The sequence below is a fragment of the Phodopus roborovskii genome, unplaced genomic scaffold, assembly GCF_943737965.1.
Source record: "Phodopus roborovskii unplaced genomic scaffold, PHOROB, whole genome shotgun sequence".
Lineage (NCBI taxonomy): Eukaryota > Metazoa > Chordata > Mammalia > Rodentia > Cricetidae > Phodopus > Phodopus roborovskii.
The window spans coordinates 25,761,361-25,787,808 of NW_026126407.1; the positions used below are offsets into that span (position 1 = coordinate 25,761,361).

The window sequence follows — 26,448 nt, forward strand, 5'->3', positions numbered from 1 at the left end:
CAAAAAGGAAAATGTTTGTGAAATAAAATAAGAATGAAAAAGTGATTTCCTTAAACATAACATCAAAACACAGCAACAAAGGGTTTTAGCTCTTAAGTATAGGTCTTTCATGCAAGTTAAATGGCATAAAATAAGGATTCAAACACATTTTTTAAAAAATGTGATTGTTTTTGTTGTTAATACTTTTTCCTTGTTGAATGCTGTCTTGGCTCTATTACTGACACTAATCCTATATGAGGTTTAATTCTGGGTTCTTCAATCTATATTCTGGTCTTTATGCTGTTACCACCATGTTTCAATTGTAGCAGCACTCTAATTTTTGAAATTAGGAACTTTGACTTCACTAATTTTGCTGTTGTTTTTATTTTGCTATTTTTTTTTTTTTTAAAATAGGGTCTCCCATGATGTAGCTCAGATCTTCTGGGAATTACAGGCATATACTACCAGGCCTGACTACTTTCCTATCAAAACTGCTTTGGCTCTTTGGGTTCCCTTGATGATCTATATGACTGGATTAGGATGGGCTTCCTATTCTTTGTAATACTTTTTGCTGACTTTCTTTTTATTTTATAATGTAGATGTTACTTGCATGTATACATGTGTACCATGTGTATGTAGTACCCACAGAGGCCATCAGATTCCCTGGACTGGAGTTATAGATGATTGTAAGCCACTATGAGGTAAATCAGAGTTGAGCCCAGGTCCTCTGGAAGACCAGTCAGGGCTCTTAACTGCTAAGCCATCTCTCCAGCCCCAGATTTTCTATCCTTGAAAAATCTTTCATTAGGATTTTGATAGGAATATTATTCAATTTGTATGTCAGTTTGGGAAGTAATGACAATATTAAATTTTCCAACTGTGGTTCCAGACAAACACAGAAACAGAGAAGTCAGCTCAGCTCTTCTTCCTCTGGCAGCAATAGCCTGAGCTGTGAAGCAAAGCAGGTCATTTGGTCCCTATGATGCTTTAGATTGGCCATTAACTTAAAATGAAGCAAAAGAACCCTAAGTTTTCCAATTCACATACTTGGATGTTTCCATTATTTATGCCCTCTTTTACCTAATTTCTGTAATTTTTTTTCAGTTATAGCTCCTTTTCTTTGTTACATTTCTCTCCAATTAAAATTTTTTTTTTTTAACTTTTGTAAGTGGAAATGCTTTCTTTACTCTCCCCCTTACATTTTCTTTAAAAATGGGACAGGTCAATCGTGAACTGTCTTGAAGCTGGCCCTAAATCCTTTATTCTCTTGTCACTGGTGTGGTCACAATGCCTAGCTAAAAACTGCTTAATTTTCAATTAAGTTTGCTCACAGCTAGGATATTGGACATCTTCTTTTTACATGTTTTTTTCATCCTTCAGGTTCTTCTTTTATATATTTATTTATTTATTCTTATTTTACATATTGATCCCAGTTCCCTCTCCGTCCCTCCCTCCCTTCCATCTTCCCATGCCCCCCAATTACCCTCCCATCCCACCCACCCCACACTCCATATGTAGGATGATGCCTTCCTGGAGGGGTCATCTAAATCTGTCAAGTCATTTGGAGTAGGGACTAGGCCCTCCCTCCTGCCTCTATGTTAAGGGAGTATCTCTCCATAGAGAATGTGCTCCCAAAGTCCTTTTGTGTACCAGGGATACATCCTGGTTCCACTGTCAGAGGTCCCTTAGACTGCTCAGGCCTTCTAACTGAGACCCATGTTCAGGGCATCTGAGATGGTCCAATGCTGGATTCCCAGCTATAAGTCTGGGGGGCCCATTGGCTTCTCCTTGTTCAGGTCAGCTGTTACTGTGGGTTTCTGTAGTCTGGTCTTGTCCTCCCTCTCTGCATTTGGATTCCAGTTCAGCTCAGTGTTTAGCTGTGGGTGTCTACTTCTGTTTCCATCAACTACTAGATGAAGGCTCTATGATGGTGGATAAGTTAGTCATCAATCTCATTATCAGGGAAGGGCATTTAAGGTAGCCTTTCCATTGTAGCTCAAATTGTTAGTTGGGGTTAGTCTTGTAGGTCTCTGGACATTTCTCTAGAGTCAGTTTTCTCATGAAACCTATAATGGCTCCCTCTTTTATGGTTATCTCTCTATCTCCCCCCACCTCTTCCCCCCAACCCCCCTCCCCCTCCCCCACGGAGTCCTCCTCTGACTCAATCTTCCTAGTACCATGTGCTTTCCTCTCATCTTCTCTATCTCCTAGACCCCTCTCTACTCACAGGACTCCCACTCCCAATACGTTCATTCTATCAACTTTTTCTTTCTATTTTTGCTTAGTTGTTCTAACTAGGGCTTAAGTACTGGGCTGGAGTTAAAGTGGTAAATACTAATCATGGGGGGCACTTTTAATCTTTTGGCACTGAGCTGTGGGTGTTTATCACACTGATACAGAAAATTTCTGAGAACTTTATTTTACAGCTTTCTCAATAGTTCTCATGAGAAAGAATGAGTGCAGAAAGTGGGAGAAGGCATGAAGAGGCAGGCTATCACTGTCACAAAGTGGAATTATTCAAAATCCTGATAAAACGATGAGGGTCTGAAATGAGATCCTACATAAACCAGGAGTACTGAATGGACATACTGCATGTGATTTAAAAGTCTGGCTACTGAAATCAGAGTGCACAGATTTAAGTGCATTCCTCTCTTTCTTTGCTCACAGATGGCCTCAGTATAGATTACCTCTTATTCCTGAAATGGAGAAATCTATTATCTGTGTACATGTACTTCTGGGTTCTAGTGAGGTCTTTTTCTGGATGATAGACAGCTGCTTTCTCACTGTATTCTTACAGGGTAAAGACAGAACAATCTCAATCAATCTATCTTTCTTAGTAGACCAGCAGTCCTTTCACATGAACCAACCCTCAAAACTTTAGCAACCTTAATTAACGATCTAATCTAACCCTCCAAAATATCCCAGCTCTATATTCTATCTCCACAATGGTTAAAGGTGAAAGAGGATAAACATTCATTGCAATACCTCTTTTAGCAAAGCAATGATAAAAGTTAGTAAGAATATTTAGTGTGTACATAATAATCCAAGTTCACTTAGCACTACTCAAAGTATGAGGCCCTGCATATACTTACAAAGTTTGGAGACAAGTTATGTTTATAAAGCTGAAGAGTAGAATGAAGCAGGTTGGAAACAAGACTTGAAACCAACACCTCCTTTCCCAATTTATTATCTGTCACTCGTCTCTGACTGCTAGCGATCTGAACAGTCCATTTGTCCATATCAGCAATTATACAGACAGCTTCTGCTATTGGTTCATCCAACACTGGATGCTGAAAAGAAAAAAATTCAGTAAAAGATAAGCAAAGTTTTCAAAAGTAATGAAGGTACAAGTCAATTAATAAAAAAAGTGGAAAAAAGTATAACAATATTACCAATGAACCCTTGATAGAAAATCAATTAATAACAAATACATTAAATTATTTTATAGCAATTATAACACATATTTATTGCATTCATTAATAAATCTTTGTATCCGTAAATCCAGAATTTAATATTCCTGAGACTTTTTGGTCAATCACTCACAAATGTGTAGACCAGACAATTAGAAAACAGTTCTTAGTTTAAAAAGGTTTCAAAATAAGACAGATTTTTTTCCTTTCTTTTTGACAGAAACTTATTTGAACAAATGAGACAATAGTAAAATGCTATGCTGTCAGCCATCAACATGCCTCAGAACCACAGGAGCGATTGGTGATGCCATGAAACAATATATCATTACCTCTGTACATTATTAACTTTTCTATTTTCCCAGAGCATGTAGGCAGAACATAGGTACATGTTTAAAGTAGAACAAGTCCAATGCCCTAACTTGACTTATCAAATGCAAACTATTTCCCTACATACAAACATGCTAGCATATACCTATTCCTTTTAGATCTACATTTACATGAAAATGGAGGACTGAAAATACTCAATCCTGACTGTGAAAAGGATGAAGGATTTCTTCTATTTTGTGTATCTTCATCTTTACTTGATACCTTTATCACACATTATTTTTATAATTACAACAGCAAAAAACAGTATTTTAATTGACTGTCTTAGTTCACTTTCTGTGAATAAGTAAAACCATGACAAAAACTGTTTTGGGAGGAACAGGTTTATTTCAGCTTACAGTCTGTTCTATACAGAAGCATGGAAAGGAAGCTGAGGCAGATCTTGAGATAATAACTGAAGCAGAAATTATAGAGGAACACTGCTTCCTAGCTTGCTAAACCTGCTTTCTTATACAACACAGATCCACATGTCCAGGAGTGGCACAAATGGGCTGTGCCTTCCCACATCAACCATTAATCAAAAAAATACATCACAGACTTACCTACATGATAATCTGATGGAAATCAATTCCTTAACTGAGGAAAGTCAAATCCTTTATGTCAAGGATTAATAATGACAGTTAAGTATTCAGCATACCTACCAGTAATATAGTACTGCAAGGCTGAATACTTCACTATATTTTACTATTCAGATAGGTCATGGACATTTTTATAAAAAACAAACACAAAACCTCTGACCAAAAAGAAGAGGAACAAAAACAAGAATAAATGGTCTCATTTTTACTATTACAATGATTATACAGCTAAGGCAGATTTGCTTCTACATGATCCCAAGTTTGACATCCTCAAGGTCCACCCCTTTACCCTGTTAATGAAGAACTATTCTGAATAATATTGTTTCCTAGGCAGTACACAAAGAAGCAGTTATCAATATTTTTAAGAGAATAAAATAAAAATCTAGTTAGAGATTAAGAAGGAACTACTGAAGACACAGAAGAGAGAACCCTGCAACATGCATAAGAACTGCAGGTAAGAGAGGAAAGGAACATGGACAGCTTCTTAGGAAGACACATTGTGAGAAAGCTCCAAGTAAACAGTTGGGCAAATTTTTGAGAAATGACACAGAGACATGGGGGAAGAAAGCAGGAAATAAAAAAGCTAGAGAGAATGAGGCAGGCTGGCACATACCTGTTATCTTAAAATTTGAGACTAAGAATTGAAAATTTTACATCAGTTTGTGTTATAAAGCATTACTGTTTCAAAACAAAAAATCAAAACAAAACAAACCCCTAAAACTACCAGCACAACAAAAATGAGTAAACAAACACCATCACCACTACCAAAGAAGCCAACGACTTAGAAGGTGTTTCCACAGCTGAAAAGGGTATCTATCTACAAGCACCTTTTAGTAATCTACCTAATAGTGAAAAACTCAATGGTTTCCTCTTGAAGTATCTATCTACAAGAACCCTATCAGTAATCTACCTAATGATTTCCTCCTAAGAATAAGGAGCAAGATAATAGTATCTTCTGTCACTTTTTCTTTCTACTTAACACTGTACAGATTTGACCCAATATAACCAAGACTGGAATGGAAAATGTAACAATGTCCACTGATGACATGAATTGTGAGTAAGAACACTAAGGATTCTATATGAATAACAAAACTAGTAAGAGCTCAGAAATAAAAGATACACACAAAAGATCAATTATATTTCTATATATAAGCAATAATATGACAAGAAAATTAAGAAATACTCTCTTGAGCCAGGCAGTGGTGGTACATACCTTTAGTCCCAGATCTCATGATCTCTGAGTTTGAGGAAACCCTGGTCTAAAGAGTACATTTCAGGAGACACACACACACACACACACACACACACACACACACACACCCATCCCCCCCACCCCCCCACAGTTTCAAAGGACCCCCCCCAAAAAAAAAACACCAAAACAACAACAAAAAAATATCTTTTGGATATTCAAATTTTTTGATGCTATATTTCAAAATTCCATTTGGTAGATTCCTAGAATTAAACTCTTGTCTGCTTCATAGTGGTTAATGACACAGTGGCTATACAATTAAAATACAAGGAATTCTGGGTTGTAATAGAGTAATAGAGTTTGCTTTAAATATATTCAGAAACTATGAAGGTATCTCACCTGTACAGCATGAGACAAATCTGATACCAGGCACTGACGGAGCTTCTCATCACTTCCAATTCCTTGAAGAACAAAGTCAGGAACATAAGATGAGCAGTAGCCACCTAGTAAGGATCTTCCAAAGTTGGCAATGTTAGGCTGAACAGCACTCACTTCAATTAACTTTGACCTGAAAGAAAAATGACCAAGGAGGGAATTCTAATTAAGTAATAAACATCTTTACCAGTGGCAGAAGGTGGGGTGGGGAAGGTTATGAACTCAACTACTCTGTCTTGCCAGTACCCTTGCTTTTTATAAACTATAAACAAAGTAAAATTAACCTTATATAAAGGCTGGTCTAAGCACTAAAACAGACTACAAAATACTGTTCTGTCCTGGAGGAGGTCTGAAGAATAGCATGGCTCTCTTATAACAGACTTTAGGAAGCTATCCTTTATAAAAATTTGTAACACATTCCTAACACAATTAAATTATGAAAATCACTGTGTAAAACAAAGTAGCTAAAAATCTAAGTCTGTAACATTCCAAAGCCGAGATTTTCTCCTTGCATACTTGACCTCAAATACATATTTCCTCTTTGTCTTGACTAAATTTATTTATTCCCTACCACCTCTAAGATTCTCCTTAAGTGTCAGACTTGTCATAGGTCCATTTTGAGGTGTGGATATGAAAACTAAGCAGAGACCAATTTCCTACATTTCACACGTGTGTGTGTGTGTGTGTGTGTGTGTGTGTGTATTTTTTTTCCTGAGACAGGGTTTCTTGGAGCTTGTGTAGCTTTGGTGCCTGTTCTGGAACTAGTGTGGCCTTGAATTACAGAAATCTGCCTGCCTCTGCCTCCCAAGTGCTGGGATTAAAGGCATGCGCCACCACAACCAGGCTTCACTTATATTTTTTAATGTCTCTCTGATACCTTTCCAAAGGGATGATGTGAGGAAAAGTCTTTAGTTCGCCCTATGAGTAAAAGAAAATCTTATCAGCATAATGACATTAAAATTTATTTTATTAATCATTATTTTGCAGGTAGGTGCATGAAATCAGTGAACAACCCCCGGGAGGCAGTTCTCTCTTTCCACTGTGTGTTTTGAGATCAAATTCAGATCATCAGGATCCATATGGCAGGTGCTTTTTACTGCATAGCCATTTTGGAACACTAACCTCTTTTTATAGTTAGTTACTGCCAATTTCTAGAGACTGGCTAAAAAAAGAAAGTGTATGCTTCAACAGGGGTTGCTTCAGGTGGAAACTTTGTACTTACCCAGGAAAAGGTATTTCATCCTCTTCTGCCCAGTCTTCCTGCTCCCCTCCACAATAACTGCCAACTTGTCTCCTTATATCAGGACCCGTGTCTTCACTCTCACTATCTCCAAGGGCACTATCTGAACTTTCATTTCTTGGAATGTCCCATTCAGTTCCTACAGCATTTTTTTTCTCTGAACTCTCTTTATCCCCATGGGGGACAAGAATACAGAGGGTATCTCTTTGGTCCTGCTGAGGAAAGCAGGCATTACATGAATCTTGATGAACTGTTTCTATACATTTACAAAATTCACTTTTCTGTTTGTTATTTTTTTTATACAATCTTTTTGGGAACTCTAACATACAGCAATACTCTTTACTATCTGTACTCGTTTTAACAGGAACATCATCAATAGTCCTAGTTTCAATTGAATCGTCGTTAAAATATTCATCAAACAAGCTCATGCTTTCTGGGTCTGAATGATTCCAACAAGGAAGCTCACAGGACTCTCCAGAAACAATGTTCTGTGTGCCAGACTCTCCTGATTGGTCCTTAGTTATTTGACTTTCTTGATGCTTATCAATCACTCCTCTGTCTTCTTTCAGTGGTTTGCTGTGATGTCTATTAATCTGATCCACTACAGCCTGACTCCGAAGTTCAGTATCTGAATCAGGTGACATAGAATCTCCAATCAAAAAAGTAACCTTTGTCTGAGTTACATCACAGGAAAATGCAGTAGGCATAGTCTTATCTGGAGGTTTCTTTTCCACAACTATCCCTGTGGATCTCATTGCTGTGCTTGTGTGATTATCTGAATCCAACAATTCCTTACTCTGCCAGGATTCTTCTGTTGGCTCCAAGCCTGTCTCTGACAACACACATTTGTCTGCTGGGGCAGATCCTGTACAAACAACTGTCTCTAACTTGGTGTCAAGGCAAGTTCTTAATTTATCTCTGTACTGTTTAATGTCAACAGTATTTTCTTCTTGGCAGTCAGGAGGAGAAATCTTTTGGCATTCATTAGCAATCCCCATCAATTCTTTAGAGTTGTTTTGAGTATCTTCTCTCTCTGGTTGTGACACATTCTCTGTATTTTGCCCAAGGAGTGGATGACTGCAATATTTGCAGTTACAGTTAGGAGTTCTTGTCTCTTCTGACTCTCTAAAGAGCAAGCTGCTTTTGTTTCTATGCATTGTGATTAGCACATACTCTGATTCCTCTATTTCTCCTTTTTCTAAAGTGGTAGTAATCACTGTGCCTGGCATAACAATGGCTTCATCTTCTCCATTTTCTAAAAGATGGGTTTCTTGAAGTTCAGAGCATCTTATAAAGTAAGTAAGAAAATAAAGCAGCCTCTGGACCAGGTCTTGTCGTTTGCCAACTACCACAGTCCTTGCTAACCGTACAGGAGAACCAATAGCGCCATATAAATCTCCTGCAATAAAAAGACCAGTTAATAAAAACATAGCTACACAGGTTTTCAATTATGAGAAACCTTCTCATACAAGTTCAGATTTTACTCTTAATTTCTTTAAAAGATGACTGACTATTCAAGAAAGCAGGGTCAGAAGAGTGGTTTTAACCATGGAGAAAGGTGAACAGAGGGGCTTTTCTAGCTGTGTTCTTAAAAAGCTACTGTGGTTTTAAAACCTCAAAGAGTTAGTTCTCAAAGTCAAACTTACTAAGAATATTCTCTACACTAGTGTCACACAAAGAACCTTTATTTAGTGAAGTCTGTTATAAAGGAGGCCATAGTCAAATGCAGAAAGGAGAAAGCACAGTATCTGCTGCAGGTATGAAAGGAGAGGGACAGTAGTGACATAGAGGACAATAAAAGGAGTCATATCACACATTTTTTGTATTTGTACTATGGTTCAAATCAAACCTCTAACTCAAGTGCAAAATAAGAACTCAAAAATGAATATGAACACATCAATGTAAATCAATTTTGTAAGTTTTTAATGTGTATATTTAAAAACCTCTTCTTTCACATTATAAAACTTTTTGAAAGACCAAGCATGAATCTTAAGTAAATATAAACTGAGACAGGACTCTGGTAAATGTTAAACAACTGGCTCAAATATCATAATATCACCATTCCAAAATAATCCTCCCAATTCTCACTAAATATCCAATGAACTGAAACTGCTCTGGCCTGGTGAGTCTGTCATGGCAGCTGCCACCTGACTTTCCAAGCTTCTTCTTAAAGTTATCCTTTGTATGGTTCTTCTCTACAGCCCTTACCTAAGTTTCAATATACAAGTTTCCACTTTAATGTTCAGAATCCCTAACTGTGCATCATGCTCAGTCTTCTTCATTTCTTCCAATACGAAGCTTCTCAGCCAAGTGTACTCAACTGTGCAAAAATCAAACTCCCCTTCCTAGACTACCACTCAGCTTCCATTTCACTCAAATTTACTATTGTATTATCATTATTGTGAAAATACATGCTGCCTATGGCATTTAACTGTTAGCCTCTTGAGATTAAGATAAAATTATTCATCTATCTTTACATTCCTTTATGTTCTTTACACAGAGCCTTAGATAAAACTATGTACTCAAAAATAAGCACAGAATTTTAAATTGACTTCATATATCCATAGTCAGTAATAGTTAAAGCAGTGATTAATGTACACCTTCTACTCTACCCACAGTTCTTTAGCTCTAAGGAAGGAGAGCAGGCATAAGATAACAGGACAATTTAGCAGACATGAAAGGGCAAGTTATCAGAGAGACACTTTAGTATAAAACTGACAAACAAAAGAACTATATTTAGTTCTTGCTTACAAGTAAGTAAGTTTATCAACAATATACAATGTTCAGACTACATACCAAGTTGTGCCCAAAGAGGGTTATATGGATGAGTTTTTGCCAACATGCCCACACTCTGAGAGGAATGTTTTTCTAAAAATATTTTTATAGGTGGCTGTCCATTTGGCATGACAGTTGGAACCCAGGCAAGATGATTGGTCAAAACTGCAGTAATGAGAGCTGGCAAGAATCTGAAAACAAAATATATCCTACTATATTAATCCACACTCATGAAAGTTTAAATAAAATGTTTTGGTAGAGTAAACAATGAGGATGCATATGAATAACAAAGAGGGGAAAAGAAAGACATCCACCAGGATCAGAATAAAAGTGATTATGTATGTTTCCTTAAAGAGCAATTTAAACATTTAATACTTAAATATTAACAAGGAAATTACAAAAAAGGCCTTTTACTTAAGCTATGAATCCATTCAAGTATTTAATCTGGCCAGTTCACTAATGGATCAATGAACAGGTCCTTAATTTTCAAATTTACAGATCAATAATTTACTGAGTGGGGAAAAACTAGTAAGTAACCTTTATCATTAAAGAGGATTAAAACATCTGAATCACCATGTGAATCCTAAAGGCTTGACGAACAGTAAGGAAACTAGAATAAAACAGCCTACTGAAAGTCTAACAGCAAATCTTCAAGCACTCTGACTCAGCCTACCACTCAATGCAGCACAGCTGATCTCTAATTTTGATTAGTGTTTGAAGAAAAGTACCCTTGTCACTCTGAAGAAAATAAAATTCTAACACTGGAATCTGCATTTGTCCTTACAGTTTTTAAATTTTTTTTTTATGAAAGAAAACTATCATAAATGAATGCAATTTATAAAAAAAAAAAAAAAACAAAAAACCAAGTTTAGAATCCTCAGGGAATTCTTTAACATCAGGAATTTAATTAAACATAGACATGTTTATTACTTTTTGTTCATACATTTCTGTAGTGTTATATATCCCATCATTGAATTCTCTCAAAATAGGTTGGTTACCAATAAGAAATAATTATAGAGGCTGGAGAGAGAGCTCTGCAGCTAAGACAATGGCTGTTCTTCCAGAGTAAGGACCTGCGTTTAATTCCCAGCACCCACATGGCAGCTCACAACTCTCTATAACCCCAGGATCCAACACCTTCACAAAGACATACATACAAGCAAAATAATGATGCACATAAAACAAACAAATAATTTTTAAAAAAAGAAAATTATAAAGATAATGACTTATCCCAATTCTATAATTAAGTTTGCTTTCAATGCAGATATAGTTATAGCAAAATAACATATGTAACTAAATAAAAAAGCAAACCATACTGATTTTTGGAGGCATTTTCCATTAGAAAAGTAAATTCCTTCATGAAACGATGGCAAAGCTGGTTCTTTTCTGGAGTCCCTGACATCATTGTAAGCCAGACAGGTTCTCCAATTCTTGGCATTGTGTAAAGATTACAAATTGTTGTTCTAAAAAAAAAGAAGACACATTATAAAATTTATGGTTCTCCAAATAACACTCTTAAAGGCTTTGCTTCCAGCTGATGATTCACACCTGGATTATTAGAGCTTCTGAGGGAGGAAAGAAAACAAAGAGTCAATGAACTTCACTTTTCCTTCTTTGCCATTAGCTATCAGCGTGGGGAGTGTATTCTGTAGGTGAAGGTGAAATGTGATGGCTCTAGCCCTGGTGCTGGCCCTTCCCCCACAAATAGTGCTCTTAGAGCACATTGTTTTCCTATTTTAGATGTCAGTTTTTTCCATCTATAAGATTAAAGGATAGTTCTGGGTATTTTCTAGAGCCCCTTTCTAGCCTACAGTTATAAAATATATATTCTACTTAAATGCAAAGTCACCAGCACATACAAAAGAAAATAGCTGCCCATCTACTTAAACATACTAGTGTGGGTCAACAGGCTAGCCATTACAAGCTCTAGGAGGATGAGAACACCAAACACATATGATCTATTTTATGTCTCTCAACTTTCTGCAGTTTTTCTTTAGGTCAAAACAAGGAAAGATTACTGCACAATCACCATAGTGTTTTCCTAGCTGTCCTGTGACATGTTCTATCCTAAAGTCCTCAAAGAATATTTGTCAATTTTTTCCTTTTATGTATATATCTATTCAACCGAATCCTATATATTCACTATACTAACTAGATCTATAAAAGCTGTGTTTTAGTTTTAGAAACAAGTAAACTGATAACTACAGCAGAGTATCCTCCCTTCCATTTCCTACACAAGCATTCTCAAGCTCAGCTTTCAGCCTTGGTAGAAATGCACTATTAGCAATGTCTGTGCCATAACCACTTGTGGTAACACAACAATTGCAACATGAGTTCCAAGACTGAGGAACTTGAATTAAGTTGTATTAAATAGCCTCAAGTGACTTTGGGCTCAAACCATATTCAGTATTCTAGTTCTAGAAAGTTCTTTGAAATCTCCAAAACTTCTATTACCTGTCTCAGTGAACTTCTCTAGCACTTAGTATCTAAAAAGGGAAATAATTCTTTTGCCCATACAAGTTTTCATTTAATTAAAACATTATCATTATTGAGAAAAAGGAAGAGGGAAAGGGAAATAGACAAAGGGTGCTGAAGGACATGTATGGAAGTTAGAAGACAACTTCTAATAGTTGTTTCTAGCTTTCCACTTTTGTGACATAGTCTCTCTGTTTCTACTATTCTGCATAATCCAGGCTAGATGGTCCATTAGTTTCCACTCAATTCTTCTTTCTAGCTTCTATTTTGCAGTAGGGGTACTGGGTTTTATATAAGTTCAAGGGTTCAAAGTCAAGTCATTAGGCTTAAACAGCAAGAGTTTTTTTATCTGCTGAGTTATCTCATTGGGCCCCACACAAGTTCTATTGACCAATATTAACATAACATATTAACAAATATGAAGACAATACACTATAATACAAAAAATAAAAGACAGGTCACTTTAGAAAGTTCTTGGGAGAACATTAAAAAAAAAATCACTGCAGAGAACTTAAAAATGAATTAAGAACTAAAGACATTTTGCTGAGCATGGTGGCACATATATGGGATTCCAGCCCTTGGGAGGCAGAGGCAAGAGGACTGCTCTAAGTATGGGGTTAGTATGGCCTAGAACATAAGTCACAGGCCAGCCAGTGATATGCAGTGAAAGCCTGTCTCAAAAAATCCCCAAACAACAGTAAAAAGTTAAAGATAAAACTTTTACAACAAGAATTTTATAGATTAGGAATCCTATTGAAACACATATGAATATAACACAAATTAGTAATAAAATGTACATTTTATGTGAATGAGTGCTTGATGATTGCATGCACATGTACCACATGGGCCACTTGGTGCCTGCTGAGTCCAAAAAAGGGCGTAACATGCCTTGGAATTGGAGTTATAGATGGTTGTGAGCTGCCGTGTGTGTGCTGAGAATCAAACATGGGTCCTCGTGGAAAAGCAGTAAGTGCTCTCAATTTCAGAATCATCATCTCTCAAGCCCCTATGGTGGTTTGAAAGAAAATGGCCTCCAAAAGGGAGTGGCACTATTAGGAGGTTTGTCGTTCTTGTCCTTCCTTGTTAAAGGAAGTGTGTCACTGTGGAAACAGGTTTGAGGTCTCATATATGCTCAAGCCATATCCAGCATCTCAGTTCACTTCCTGTTGCCTTCCAATGTCCTGTAGCCAACACTATGTCTGCCTGCATTCTGTCATACTCTCCACCATGATGATAATAGATTAAACCTCTGCAAATGCAAGCCACCACCCCAATTAAATGTTTCCTTCATAAGAATTGTCTCTTCATGGTATCTCTTCACAGCAACAGACCTTAACTAAGACACCCTCAAATATACATACTAAAAGTTAGTTATGATGAACTTATTATTCTTATCATGATGAACTCATACTTTATTATGCCTAAAGATATACATGTCTTAACAAGGCTAATAAAGTTGCGCTTGAAATAAGCTAACTCTATACTTATCCTGAGAGAAAAAACTATACATTCACTCAAAAACAGAGTTCTTCTCACATTTGTGTCTCAAATGGTCTAATATCAAAACTATACCCTAACAACTTCCAAATGTGATTAAATAACATAATTGCCTTACTTATGACACTCTCATATGGCCATGAGGCAAAAGAAATTTTAAGAGGTGCATTTCCAGCACTCTGCAGGCTAAGGCAGGAGGGTCACAAGTGCCAAGTTAGCCTAGGCTACACAGATCCTGTCTGAAAAACAAAAAGGAAAACAACAAAAAAAGAAATTTAAATACCTAAATCTTATTTAAACAAGCTAAATTATCTTCCTATGTAAATAAATTATCTTAAGTATAGTATAAAACTGCTTTGTTTTATGGCAAAGTAAGGGGTTAAAATACCTGAATTCAGTTAGGGCATCAACTATTCGATTATATGCCAAACTTCTCTGGCTGGCATCAGCTGATCTCCGGCTCATTTTCATAGCCTTGAAAACAATCATTACACAGTTTGATCATTAATGGATGTTACAAAGTTTAAAATTTTCAATTGTTAAAATGTTTCTGTGGTAACAAACTACAAAACATAAACACACAAAAACTTTAATGCTGACAGTCTGCAGGCTCCTACAACAAAAACTATTGGCTTTTTGAGACCAGGTCTTAACTCTGTAACCTAGGGGACCCTGAACTATGTACCCCAGAGTGGCCTTAGTATTTTGATAATCCTCCTTTCCCAGCCACTCCAATGCTATGACTATAGGCATGCATTGCCACAACCAGCTACTTTTTCCCTAAATGAAACACACAAGAACTCATTAACAGATTATGGTATGTCACAGGTAATATTCTTAATACCTTAGGAAAAATCTTAAATTTAATACAATTCCACTAAAAGGTCTCCCAAGTCATACATGATATTTGCTTGTTTCCTTCTCTTTCCCATCCCAATCAGCACTGAGGAACAAATACATCCCCTGGACAGTTAGGCAGTCTCTATAACTGAACTACAACCCTGGCCAGGTACTTGTTTTCTTTCCCTTCCTTCCCTTCCCCTCCCCTTCTTTCCTCTCCACCCCCAACCCCTTTTCCAAGACAGAGTTTCTCTGTGTAACAGCCTTGGCTGTCCTGGAGCTCACTTTATAGACCAGGCTGGCCTTGAACTCACAGAGTTCACATGCACCACCATGCCCAGAGATTTGTTTTCTTAAATGCATAGTCACTGGAAACTGAAAAGCTTTCATCTAGGTAAAAAGAGAATGGATCAGGATTCAGATGGTAGAGGTTAAAAAAGAAAAATTTAAGTTTTTCAATAAAAATTTAATTCTGCATTCATCATGTAATTACAATTGATTAAAAGACACTCCACATATTTAAAGTTCCATTATTTTAAGCCAGGTCAGAGATCAAGCTTCATAGGTGAGGAAAAACAAAAACAAAACAAAACAAAAATAAACCTCACTGTTTTGTTTACTGTTAAGAAACTTTCAACTTGCAGGGCAATGGTGGTGCACACATTTAATCCCAGCACTTAGGAGGCAAAGGCAGGAGGACCTCTTTGAGTTCCAGGCCAGCCTGGTCTACAAAGCAAGTTCCAGGACACCCAAGGTTACACAGAGAAATCCTATTTAGAAAAAGAACAGGGGAAAAAAAAAAAGAAAAGAAAGAAAGAAAGGAAATAGAAAAGGAAGAAACCTTCAACTGGTAGCATGAATGTTCCCTTTGCAGAATTTAGTGTTGTTCTTTAATGTTGCTAACAACATTTTAAAACTACATCACAGATCTCAAAAAAAGTAGTATAGACTTCAAATAATTACCATGGTGCTTAGAAACAAAAATCAATAAAATAACAGAAGTTTTTTGCAAGATGGTTCTAGAAGAAATGCTTATTATTTCTATCAATTATTTTACAATTTCTATTATTGTCATTCACTTATGTTAATGTATCCATTCAGTCTCACCACTCTATAGTCAATATTTCAGATTGTAGAAAGGTCAAGTCATTAAAACATGAAAGCATGTAAAGTAATTGTTCTTTCTTTTCTATAATTATTGCCTATGAAACACAAACATGAGACTCAGCGCCCATGTAGAGTTTATTGACAGAGGGGAGAGAAAGGGGGGTAGCTGTTGGACAACTGAAAGCAGGTGAGAAAGGGGGGAGGAGAAAGAGAAAGAGAGAGCAAGAGAAAGCAAGAGAGAGAGAGCAAGAGGGAGGCGTGCTTGCTTTAAAAGGGAAACTTGCACATGTGTAACTGAGTCCCCTGGCAGCCAGGTAAGTCATGACAGAGTCTTGGCCATGAGCATCCCACCCATCATCAGGGGGCGGGGTCAGCAGACTGCTGGTTCCCAACAGTAATCTTTAATGAGTACTTACACTGCCTACCAAATTTTATATGAAGTATAAAATTCTTTGCTAAGTAGATGGTGCATGCCAGCCTGGGCTATAGAGTGAGACCCATCTCAACCAAACCAAACCAAACAGAAAGATCCAATCACAAGCTACAAACACTATAAAAAATTTCCAAGTCACTCAAAATATTTCAGGGACAAGAACTACAAATTTATCAACTTTGATAATAAAAATCTACACAAAAGAACAGTAGCCAACTTTGAAAAATATATAGCCAACATTTAACTTAAAAAATTAAGATAGCATTTATTGATTTGTACAGCAAAATTATCTATTTGGTTTTTAATTGATTTAATACAAACAAACATATGTGGTTTCCCTAGAGAGAGAAAATCGTTAGTTACTATTGAATTCTTGAGGTACATTATAAATGCTTTCTTCCCACCACCCCTTTTAGAGACAGGATTTCTTTGTGTAGCCCTGGCTATCTTGGAACTTCCACTGTAGACCAGACTGGCCTTAAACTCAGAGATCTGCCTGCCTCTGCCTCCCAAGTGCTGGGCTTGAAAGCATTTGCCACCACCTCCAAGCTTACTTGTCCCCCCTTTTTTAATATCTTTTAAAAAATACTGCCTACTTAATCTTTCTACAGCAAATCCTCAAAAGAGCCTTAAAAGGTAGGTCAAAAATGCCTGGTAAAGCAATCCATGTTTTTTTTAACTGAGCTCAGACTACTCACTCCTCATCTTCTTTCTGTGTAAAGGATTAAGAACTTTGGTCACAGATATTCATCAGTTAGCACAATTTTCAGGAATATTTGCCAAGAAATAATCTGGAAAATTCACCAGTAACATTAATTGTGAAAAACTACAAATGTCCCAAAAGGAAAATTACTTAAAATGAGAAAAAAATTTAAATATATTTAAAATAACTTATAGTCAAAATAGACCAATTTCCAACACAAATTTTTCACATGGATATTACAATGATTGTTACTGGTCTGGTAATCTTAAAAATACTGACTAAGAATAATCTCTACCGGATCAGGCGGTGGTGGTGCATGCCTTTAATCCCAGAATTTGGAAGGCAGAGGCAGGTGGATCTCTGTGGGTTTGAGGCCAGCCTGGGAGTTACAGGACAGGCCCCAAAGCTATACAGACAAACTCTTGTATCGAAAATAAAAAACTAAAAAAAAAAAAAAAAAAAAAAAAAAAAAAAGAAGAAGAAGAAGAAGAAGAAGAAGAAAGAATCTCTACCAAGTAAGAATACAGTGTGCAAACAAGCAGCCTTACAAGCACCCTAGCCTGGGAAGATTTCCTAACAATTGTCAACCAATCCCCTTGGGCAGGGAAGATATCAAATTGTTTAGCTTCTGCTTTATCAGATTTCTGAAGGTTTACATTTAAACCCTGACACTGGTATCTTTTAAAATAAGCCCAAAACGATGATTTCACAACAGAAAGTCGTATTTGTCTTTCCTCTGTACCCCCCCCCAAAAAAAAAAAAAAAACTCAAACAAACCTTCATTTGTTCATTTTTAAGCTATCCTAAGAGTATCCTTATCCTGTATTTTTCAATTTTCTAAGCTTAGGCATTTTGTTTCATTATACTACTACATAAACAATTCATTCCTCCTAAAACACTCTCCCATTGTCTTCCTCCACAAGTACTTCCCTCCTGGTTGAGTGGCTACTCTTTTTCTATTTCTTCCTCTGTTTTCAGATACTGTTAAAGGATATGATGACTCAACCCTAGGTCCTCTCCCTTCTTCCTAACTAATAAATCAGTTCCACGCCTTCAACTACCTTCTGTACGCTGATAACCTTTAAGTCTAAAACAAGGGGAATATAAAGAATGCTTCTCTACTATACTTCAGAGTACTTACCAGCACCTCAAATACATACATCCATTTATTCACCTGCTATTTTATGAAGTCAGCAGTACCCATACACCTTTCTTCAATTACTATAATTGTTTTGTAGGCCCTTAAAGACTTAAAGCTCCTGGAATATGCTGTAAAGCAACTTTAAAAGAGCTGTCAAATTTTTGTCAAATGAATAAACTCTCAATAAAAAGAGAATAAAATGCAAAGTAAAAAATAAAAATAAGATAAAAATGATTACACTTACCTGTTCTATTGCACTCTTTAATTTGTTCATGTGGCTTTCAAAGAGAGGAAAATGTGAAAAAAAGAATTCATTGAATTTGTTATTTTCATCTTCATCTTTGGACAATGAAAAGATTACCCCAATTGCAATCTTCTTTTTCCTCACAATTCCTGGGTTAGGGCCACAACTTTCATCTGACAGATTAAAGCTTTCTTCTATAGACCTTAAAAATAAATGTGTTTGTTTAAAACACCAATAGTTTATCTCCCTGCTAATTCGACATAGGTGAGCAAAAGCTCTTCTGCTGTTTCATCAAATTAAATGTAAATTCATGATGTTATAACAATTGCTACTGCTCCAAAAAATCTACCTATTTTTTTTTTTTTCATTGTTTTCAAAGGAAGTTTACCAGAGTCAAATTGGGAATGGTTGGGAATCTTGCCTCTTACCAGAAGTCATTAAAGAAGCAGATAATCCCAATTCAAAAACAAGCTAAAAATGTCTGAATTTTAAGATAAGAGAGTAAAGTAATTGAGCAAACATGAATTTCTTTATCTACATCCGTACTTTAACACAAGCTACAAAAAAAAAAAGGGAAAAAAAAAAAGAAAAAAAAAAGACCTTGAAAATAAGCAAATTGTCCAAACACAACCAGGAAAAATTAAAACAACAAAATATGTGCTACAAGAATGCAAGCACTAAACATAGAACTCTTCCAAGAAAACAAAGGGCTTCAAAATACTAAATTTGGTGATGGTTTCTTTAATAGAATAGAAAAGTCACAGGCAATAACAGCATAGAATTGATGTTATAAAAATAATTTGTGTCAAAGGACATCATCATAAAAGGTGACAAAAGCAATACACAGAATGGTAGAAAATATGGTAAGGAACTTCTATTCAAAATATTCAAAGACATTTCCTAATTCACCATCAGCAACAACAACAAAACAAATATGCTGGGAGCAAAGAGTTGAATATATACTCCTCTAAAGGTGATATACAACTGATGAAAAAGTACTTGTACATCATTTCCGATTCATTAGGATGGCAATTATTAAGAGGTGGAACTGAGTTGAGTGTACCTTAGTGGTAGAGTGGAACTCAGTGGTACAATGTTTGCCTCACATGCAAGAGATTGTGGGCTCCCTTAAACAAGACCAAAACAAAACAAAAACCAGAAAATAAGGTGTTGATGAGCATACAAAGATATCAGAATTGTTTTACATTGTAAATGTGAAATCATACAGTCACTATCTGGCAGTTCCTCAAAAATTAAAAATAGAATGCTCAAATGACTCAGTATACCCACTTCTGGGCATATACCCAAAAGGATAGAAGGCATGGACTGAAACTTATATACCCATATTAACAGCAGTATTATTCACATTATTTATATAATTAAAAATAGAAACACTCTATGTAACATTTATGGACAGGTAAATGGATAAAGAAAATGTACTTCGTTTTGCATGTATGTATGTATGTATGTGTACAGGTGCATGGTCACACTTCAGTTTGCATGTATGCAGGTATGTGTGTAGAGGTCAGAGGTTGACATTGGGTATTTCTTAACCATTTTCCATTAGGATGAGGACTCTCACTGAATCTAGAGCTCATCAACTCAGGTAAACTGTATAGTCAACAAACTCAAGGAATCCTTCTGCCTTAGCTTCCCCAGTGCTAGGATAACAGGTGCACCTGGATTTTTACATGGAAAATGTGCTACAGATCTGAACTCAAAAAGTTCTCATGCTTACACAGCAAGCACTTTACTGACAGCACCACTTCTTCAATACCTCAAATATATTTACAGTGCAATGTTATTTAGTCATAAATATGAATTTCTTACATATGCTACAACATGGATGAACTTCAAAAACATACTAAACAAAATAAGTCATATATAAAAAGCATAAATACAGTACGATACCACTTACACAAGGGATGGAGATATATATATATATATATATATATATATATATATATATATCTGTTAAGTTTATGGAGATAAAAGACAGAATAGTAGTGCTGGAGAGATGGCTCAGCCATTATGCTCACTTATTCTCTACCAAAGGACCAAAGTTCAGTTCCCAGCATCTACATTAGGCAGCTTAAAATTGCCTGCTACTCTATAGGGGATCCAATGCTCTCCTTGGGCTTTCATGAGTACCTGTACAAAAGTGGCAAGCATTCTCACAGACATACAGGCAAACCCAAAACTAAAGACTTTTAAACCACAAAAATTTAAAAATAGAACAACAGTTGCAAAGGGCAAATGAAGGGTATAGAGTTTTAGTTTGGGAAAATAAAAAGTTCAGGATTTAAACAATAGTGATGGTGTGAAAGTACTTAGTGTCACTAAATCATATAGTAAAAGCAATTAAAACAAAAAATTATTTTTGTCTGTTTTATCATAATTAAAAATGTGATAAAAACTTTAAAAATTTTCAGTTATAGACTTCAAATACACAAAATACAAGTCTCAAGCTCTAAAAACATTACATAAATGTATTATTTAAGGAATTAGTCAAAAACGTATTATTTAAGGAATTAGTCAATCTTTGTCAATTCTAACTTACCATCTAGGAAATACCCCATTTTCCAAACTTGTTGTTTGGCTACGTCGCCAGCGTCGCTGGTAGCTGCTGGCACAACTTCGCGTAAGTGAAGAATTTGGGGAGGGAAATGGGGTGATGAGCAAGCTGCTCAGAGAGGCTGTTAAGTTAGAAGAACATGTGTAATCATTAGTCAATGATTAAGCATGATGACAACTTTCTTTTAAAAGGACTGAAAAATAGAGTAAGCCAAATCTTTTGTTTCATATATTTCTCTAAATTTTCCATTTTAAAAAGTACTTGGAGCTGGGTGTCGCTGGCTCATGTCTTTAATTCCAGCATTTGGAAGACAGAGAGGAAGGAGGATCTCTGTGAGTTCAAGACCAGCCTGGTCAATAGAGTGAGTTCCAAGACAGGCTCCAAAGCAACACAGAGAAACCCTGTCTCGAGAAACCCTGTCTTGAAAAACAGAAGACAAACAAATAAAGTACCTAGAATAAAGCCTCAGAGGAGAAAACTCATGGATTAATACTATGTTTACAAGAGTCTCTTAGGCAATCTTTTTTGGCAATGCACAACCGAGTGGAAAAAAATGATACTGCCAACAAGCTCTTAAGCTACCCTAAATGTCCACTAAATTGGCTGAACCCTCACCATTCATTAAAGGAAACCTGATGCCATTACATCTGATTGCAAACGGATTTTAAGAAGGAAGAACGTTTGAAACTAAGTGTCATTCAAAGAGGTCATTTACAACACTCATGGATTACTCATTCACAGATTGTCAAGCCTAACACTTTTTAATAAGTGTTTACTTAAGTGTCAAAAAAAAAAAAAAAAAAAAAAACCCAGCAGACTCTACACATTAGTCTTTGGAAAAGGTAAGGTGACAGACGAATCAGTAGATTCCATTTGTACAGTATATAAATGCTTCAAGTCATCATGTTGTACATAATAAGTACAATTTTATCTGTAAATTTTAATATTGTTTTAAAATCTTCTATTTATTACTTTAAATTATGCATATGTGTGTCTGTGCTAGAGTATGGGCATGAGAATGAAGGTGCCAGAGAAGACTAAGGCTGAGATTTGCCCAGATCTTCAGTTATAGGCAGTTGTGAGCCACCTGACATGAGTGCTGGGAACCAAACACGGGTCCTTTGCAAGAGCAGTATATGTTCTTACCCACTAAACCATCTCTTTAGTCACTTATTTGTAAATTTTTAATAAAAGTGAAAAAAGGTCCAAAAAATCAAAATCCAGCTACAAGAGAAGACTAAATTTTAGAACAAATAGAAACAAAGGGTAAGTACTAAGAGATACAGACTCTATATTTTCAGCAACAAAAATAATTTAATTAGAAAAGAAGGGTAAGGATATGAAGAATCAGGCACTTCCTATTAGAGCAGTGTATTTTACCCCCAATTGTCCACCAAAACCAGCTGAGCTTTTTATCTTGTTTTTCAAATATTCTATACTAAATCAGTCTTTAAGAATTGAGTTCACATATCTGAAATGTTTATCTTTGAAAGTTCATGCTATTGTAACTTATACCTAAGGATCAAAACACAGGATAGAATTAAAATTGCAGTTTATACTCAAACTGACTCACAATAACAGTAAAGGTAAGGTACACAATGTGACAAGACCTGCCAGGAAGCAGAAGGACTACAAGTCCAAGATGAAGACTCTTCTTTTTGGTTTGGAGCTCCAACATACACTTCTAGTATTAACCAAAAATGCCTTTCCCTAGCTAATCCCTCTTTATTTTCTAAGACACAGTTCAAGAAGCCCTGCCTCTTTGTAAAGCATTGCTGGTACTTGCCCCTTGCCCAGAGTAAGCTACATGTCTTTTTTTTCTGAGCACAAATCTATCACTGAACATAGCGCACAGGAGTTTTTTTTTTTTTTTTTTTTTTTTCTTTCTTCCTTTTTTCCTGTTCTATCACTACATTAGCTAACAGCAAGCAAATATAAGTGCCACACATGCAGCTATCCTTGGTCACACATAGCTCCTAGGTCACAAAATTAAACATGTTTAATAGGTCATACCCCACAAACACACTTAATAGTCAACCATTTAAAATATCAAATTTAAGAAACTTCTTCCTATCCTTTCTACAATCTTATGTGAAATGTCAATGTGAACACACTAGACAGAGGATTAGACAATACAGACAGAGATAAAAAATAAAATTGATGCCAGCTAACAAGAAAAAGCAGGGTTAGTTTGTGAACCTGACATTACCAGAGCGTGCTATGCCGCTGTCTCTGTCCTCATTCAGTTCTCTTCCTGGCATGTCCATTGGGTTGCTGTGAACTAGAAATCAAGACAAACAGTCGGTCATAAACTATATTATTATTATTAAGGTGGGTGCTGCTCCTTTTAAATTGCAAACTAGATCATGCTTCATCTCATTGCATTCCTTTTTCAATAGCATGGCACCAACCCAACACTAGGAACTATTATTCAGTTGAACAAGCTTTCAGATCTATCTGAAGATTCACAATGTGGTGCAAAATTATCCAAGACACAGAATCCAGGAAGTGATTAAAATTCATACTTTTAAGAACATAGCCAAATATAGATGTTCATACTATTAAGTGAAAAAGCATACTATCAAAGGGTATGAATGTTGCTGAGGCCAAGTAACAACTCTATGGTAGTTTGCTCTGATTATATTTGTAACAATGATGAAACACAAGCATAATAAACAAGAATTTAAAGCTTTGTAACCATACATTTGATAAATTTGTCTAAATAATTTGATACCAATTTTGTTTAAAGACAGGTAGGGAGACCAAGGATGTAAATTAGTGATACAGCACTGGCCTAGAACATTTATAAGGCCCTGAATTTAATTCATTGCACTGGAAAAACAACAAAGTGAAAAACAATAGTAAGTATAAATGCTAGCAGGATAGCTTATATATTTTTGAAAACTAGTTTAAAATTTTCCACATTTCCTAGACTAACTATGCATTGCTGATATCTACCATTTACATGTAAAATAAGTTCTAATTAAAACAAGAAGTGGGATGGCAGGGTGTAGTGACAAATATCCGTAATCCTACCACTCAGGAGATTTAGGTAGGAGGATTTCAAATTCAAGGCCAGCTGGTCCTATGTAGAGGAGACTGAAAATAATAAATAACAATGAGTAAATCTGTAGAATGATAATTTCTATTAGAAAATAATAATGAAAAGATCAGTATGTGTGTGCAATGTGTAAAAAACTGAAATAGGACTGTGTTCCTGCATAATTAAGCAAGGCACACACTCTGTAACCATGTAATGATATGAATAATTATGCTCACATTTTTTTATAGTGTTAGAACAATGCTTGTTCATCTAAATCTTAGCTCCAAGAAAAATTGTCCTTAGGGAAGAGTGTAGATCAGAAACTTTGCAACAATTATAAAGATCAGATATTGCCAGCAATTGGTGAATTACAATACAAAAGCTACTTAGCCATGGAAACAAGATAGTATAACGTTAACATTTCCAAGGGGCAGTACAACTAAGTACTAAGCTGACATGCCAAGGAAAGAAATGACAAACTGAAATTTCATAAAAATATCAACCCTATTAATAAACATTTTGTGCAAACTTTAGGAACATACTCAGTGGAAAGCAGTAAGTTCCTATATTTAGTAAGCAATGCTTTCTTAACCCATAACCTCCCAACTCCATTCTCTACACTCTCTTGTTTCCACAGCTCTACTAGAGACTCTAGCCACTAGGGCACACCAACTAGTCTACCCACACAGCACATGGCAAACCTGCAAAGAAAGAGGCGCTCCTGATCAGGCGGAGCGGACCCTGCTCAGAGAATGCCCGCCTGGGGCTGCAGAACTGTGAAAGACCTATACGGCAAAAATGTAAAATACACATGAAAGAGCCTGTTAGAGAAGCCACACTGAGTCAGGAAAATAAGGTGAGGTAAGGCAACACAGGAGCAGACCAACAGGTAAAGCACAGGAACTTTTAACTAAAGCAAGAACAAGTCAAGTATTTTTTAGGAGGTCAGTGAGATCTTCCATTTTCCAACAACTTACCTACAGGAGGTGAGATTTTTCTTGACATATTTTAACCCTAAATGTTTAACTAGACCCATTCTCACAAAAGACATTCTTTTGTAAACATATAAATCAGATCTGATAATGTTGTTGGATTCTAAACAACTTTCTATTAAAGCCTGGAGAATGTATCTAAAAGATTTCTAACTGTGTTTTAAAATCCATTGCTTATTTGTGAATGACTATATATTACCCATAACAATCTCCTAGCCATTGATTAAATACAGAGGACACAAAGTCCAGGCCTATGTTGGGGAAATGTGGGACATTTCTGACAAGTAGGTCTCACTCAAAATTTCTTCCTTGTCTCGCCAAACCTTTACTCCTTAGAAAGATATTACAGGCTTTTCTCCTTTACTTGGAGTCAGACATACAACACTATCATCACCATATATGGTTCTTTTTTATTTTTTAATTACAATTTTAGACACAATAAGTACTTTGGGGCTGCCTTCTTGTCCCCAAGATGAAAATCATATTGTATTTTAATCACAGCCATATAATTTTAATCTTATATACATTATAGCATACTATGGTTGTACTATTTATATAATGGTCAATAACTACAAATCCACTGAGGTAAAACTGTATTAGCTTACCACTGCCTTTTCAGGGTCTACCAGATAGCTTTAAAAACACTTGATTGGTCAACTGGAAACATAAAGTCAGAAATAGGTCTCAACTATCCTTAATTTGCAGTTAAAAGTGTGGTAATACAAGGATTGCATTATTTAAAGCCTGTAGCTTGATTAAAGCATTAAATTTCTCTTCTACATTTGAATAAAAAGTCAAATACAAAAAAAAGTCAAATACATCTAGTCTCCATAGTATAATTTAATTTTATAAATATCAACTCATTTGTACTTGTACTACTTTCAATAAGCCCTTGGAGATTTTAAATAATCAAATTATTTTTAAAAGGACATCTCTTTGTTACCGTTTCACTTCATTAGAATCTTGATTAATTTCAAGTGAGTTTGAAATAACTTTTTCTATAAACTGACCTACACTATAAAACAGGCCTTACAGAAAGACTAACCCACTGGAAGAGCTTAGTAGAACCTCATTTGAATAAAGATAAATTTAAAACATAAAATTTACTATGTAAGTGCCAGGGCAGCTTGAATTACATAATGAAATCATGTCTCAAAAAGAAAAAATAATAACTATCTAAATAAAAGTATTTACTAAATAAAGGTTGCTATCTACTCCCTGTTATTATGCATCAGATATATGATCAAGCAGAAATTTAGTTATGCTTTCTAGGCAAGAAATTGCAGAAATACTATGTCATTTTAAAATGCACTATTCATTGTGAGCCATAATTAACTAAATTAAGCTATCATTCTAATAAGATTCTTGAAAGTCATCATTTAAGTATCTGTTCATATGAAACATAATTCAT

The 26,448-nt window shown here is 35.7% G+C and overlaps 1 protein-coding gene across 2 annotated transcripts in view; it reads right to left on the minus strand.

The window, feature by feature from the left end:
* The window catches only part of Fnip1 (folliculin interacting protein 1), a 79,426-nt gene that overhangs the window by 6,602 nt on the left and 46,376 nt on the right, over window positions 1-26,448 (minus strand). The window contains exons 7-16 of one of the 2 annotated variants that reach the window (XM_051180683.1): window positions 24,747-24,830; window positions 23,212-23,283; window positions 20,988-21,123; window positions 18,428-18,629; window positions 14,348-14,433; window positions 11,304-11,450; window positions 10,009-10,178; window positions 7,195-8,611; window positions 5,937-6,105; window positions 3,072-3,269 (exon numbers count right to left, since the gene is read on the minus strand). In XM_051180683.1, the coding sequence (XP_051036640.1) occupies window positions 3,072-3,269; window positions 5,937-6,105; window positions 7,195-8,611; window positions 10,009-10,178; window positions 11,304-11,450; window positions 14,348-14,433; window positions 18,428-18,629; window positions 20,988-21,123; window positions 23,212-23,283; window positions 24,747-24,830 (2,681 nt within the window). The remainder of the gene's footprint in view (window positions 1-3,071; window positions 3,270-5,936; window positions 6,106-7,194; window positions 8,612-10,008; window positions 10,179-11,303; window positions 11,451-14,347; window positions 14,434-18,427; window positions 18,630-20,987; window positions 21,124-23,211; window positions 23,284-24,746; window positions 24,831-26,448) is intronic. The other variant, XM_051180684.1, reaches the window with a different exon arrangement.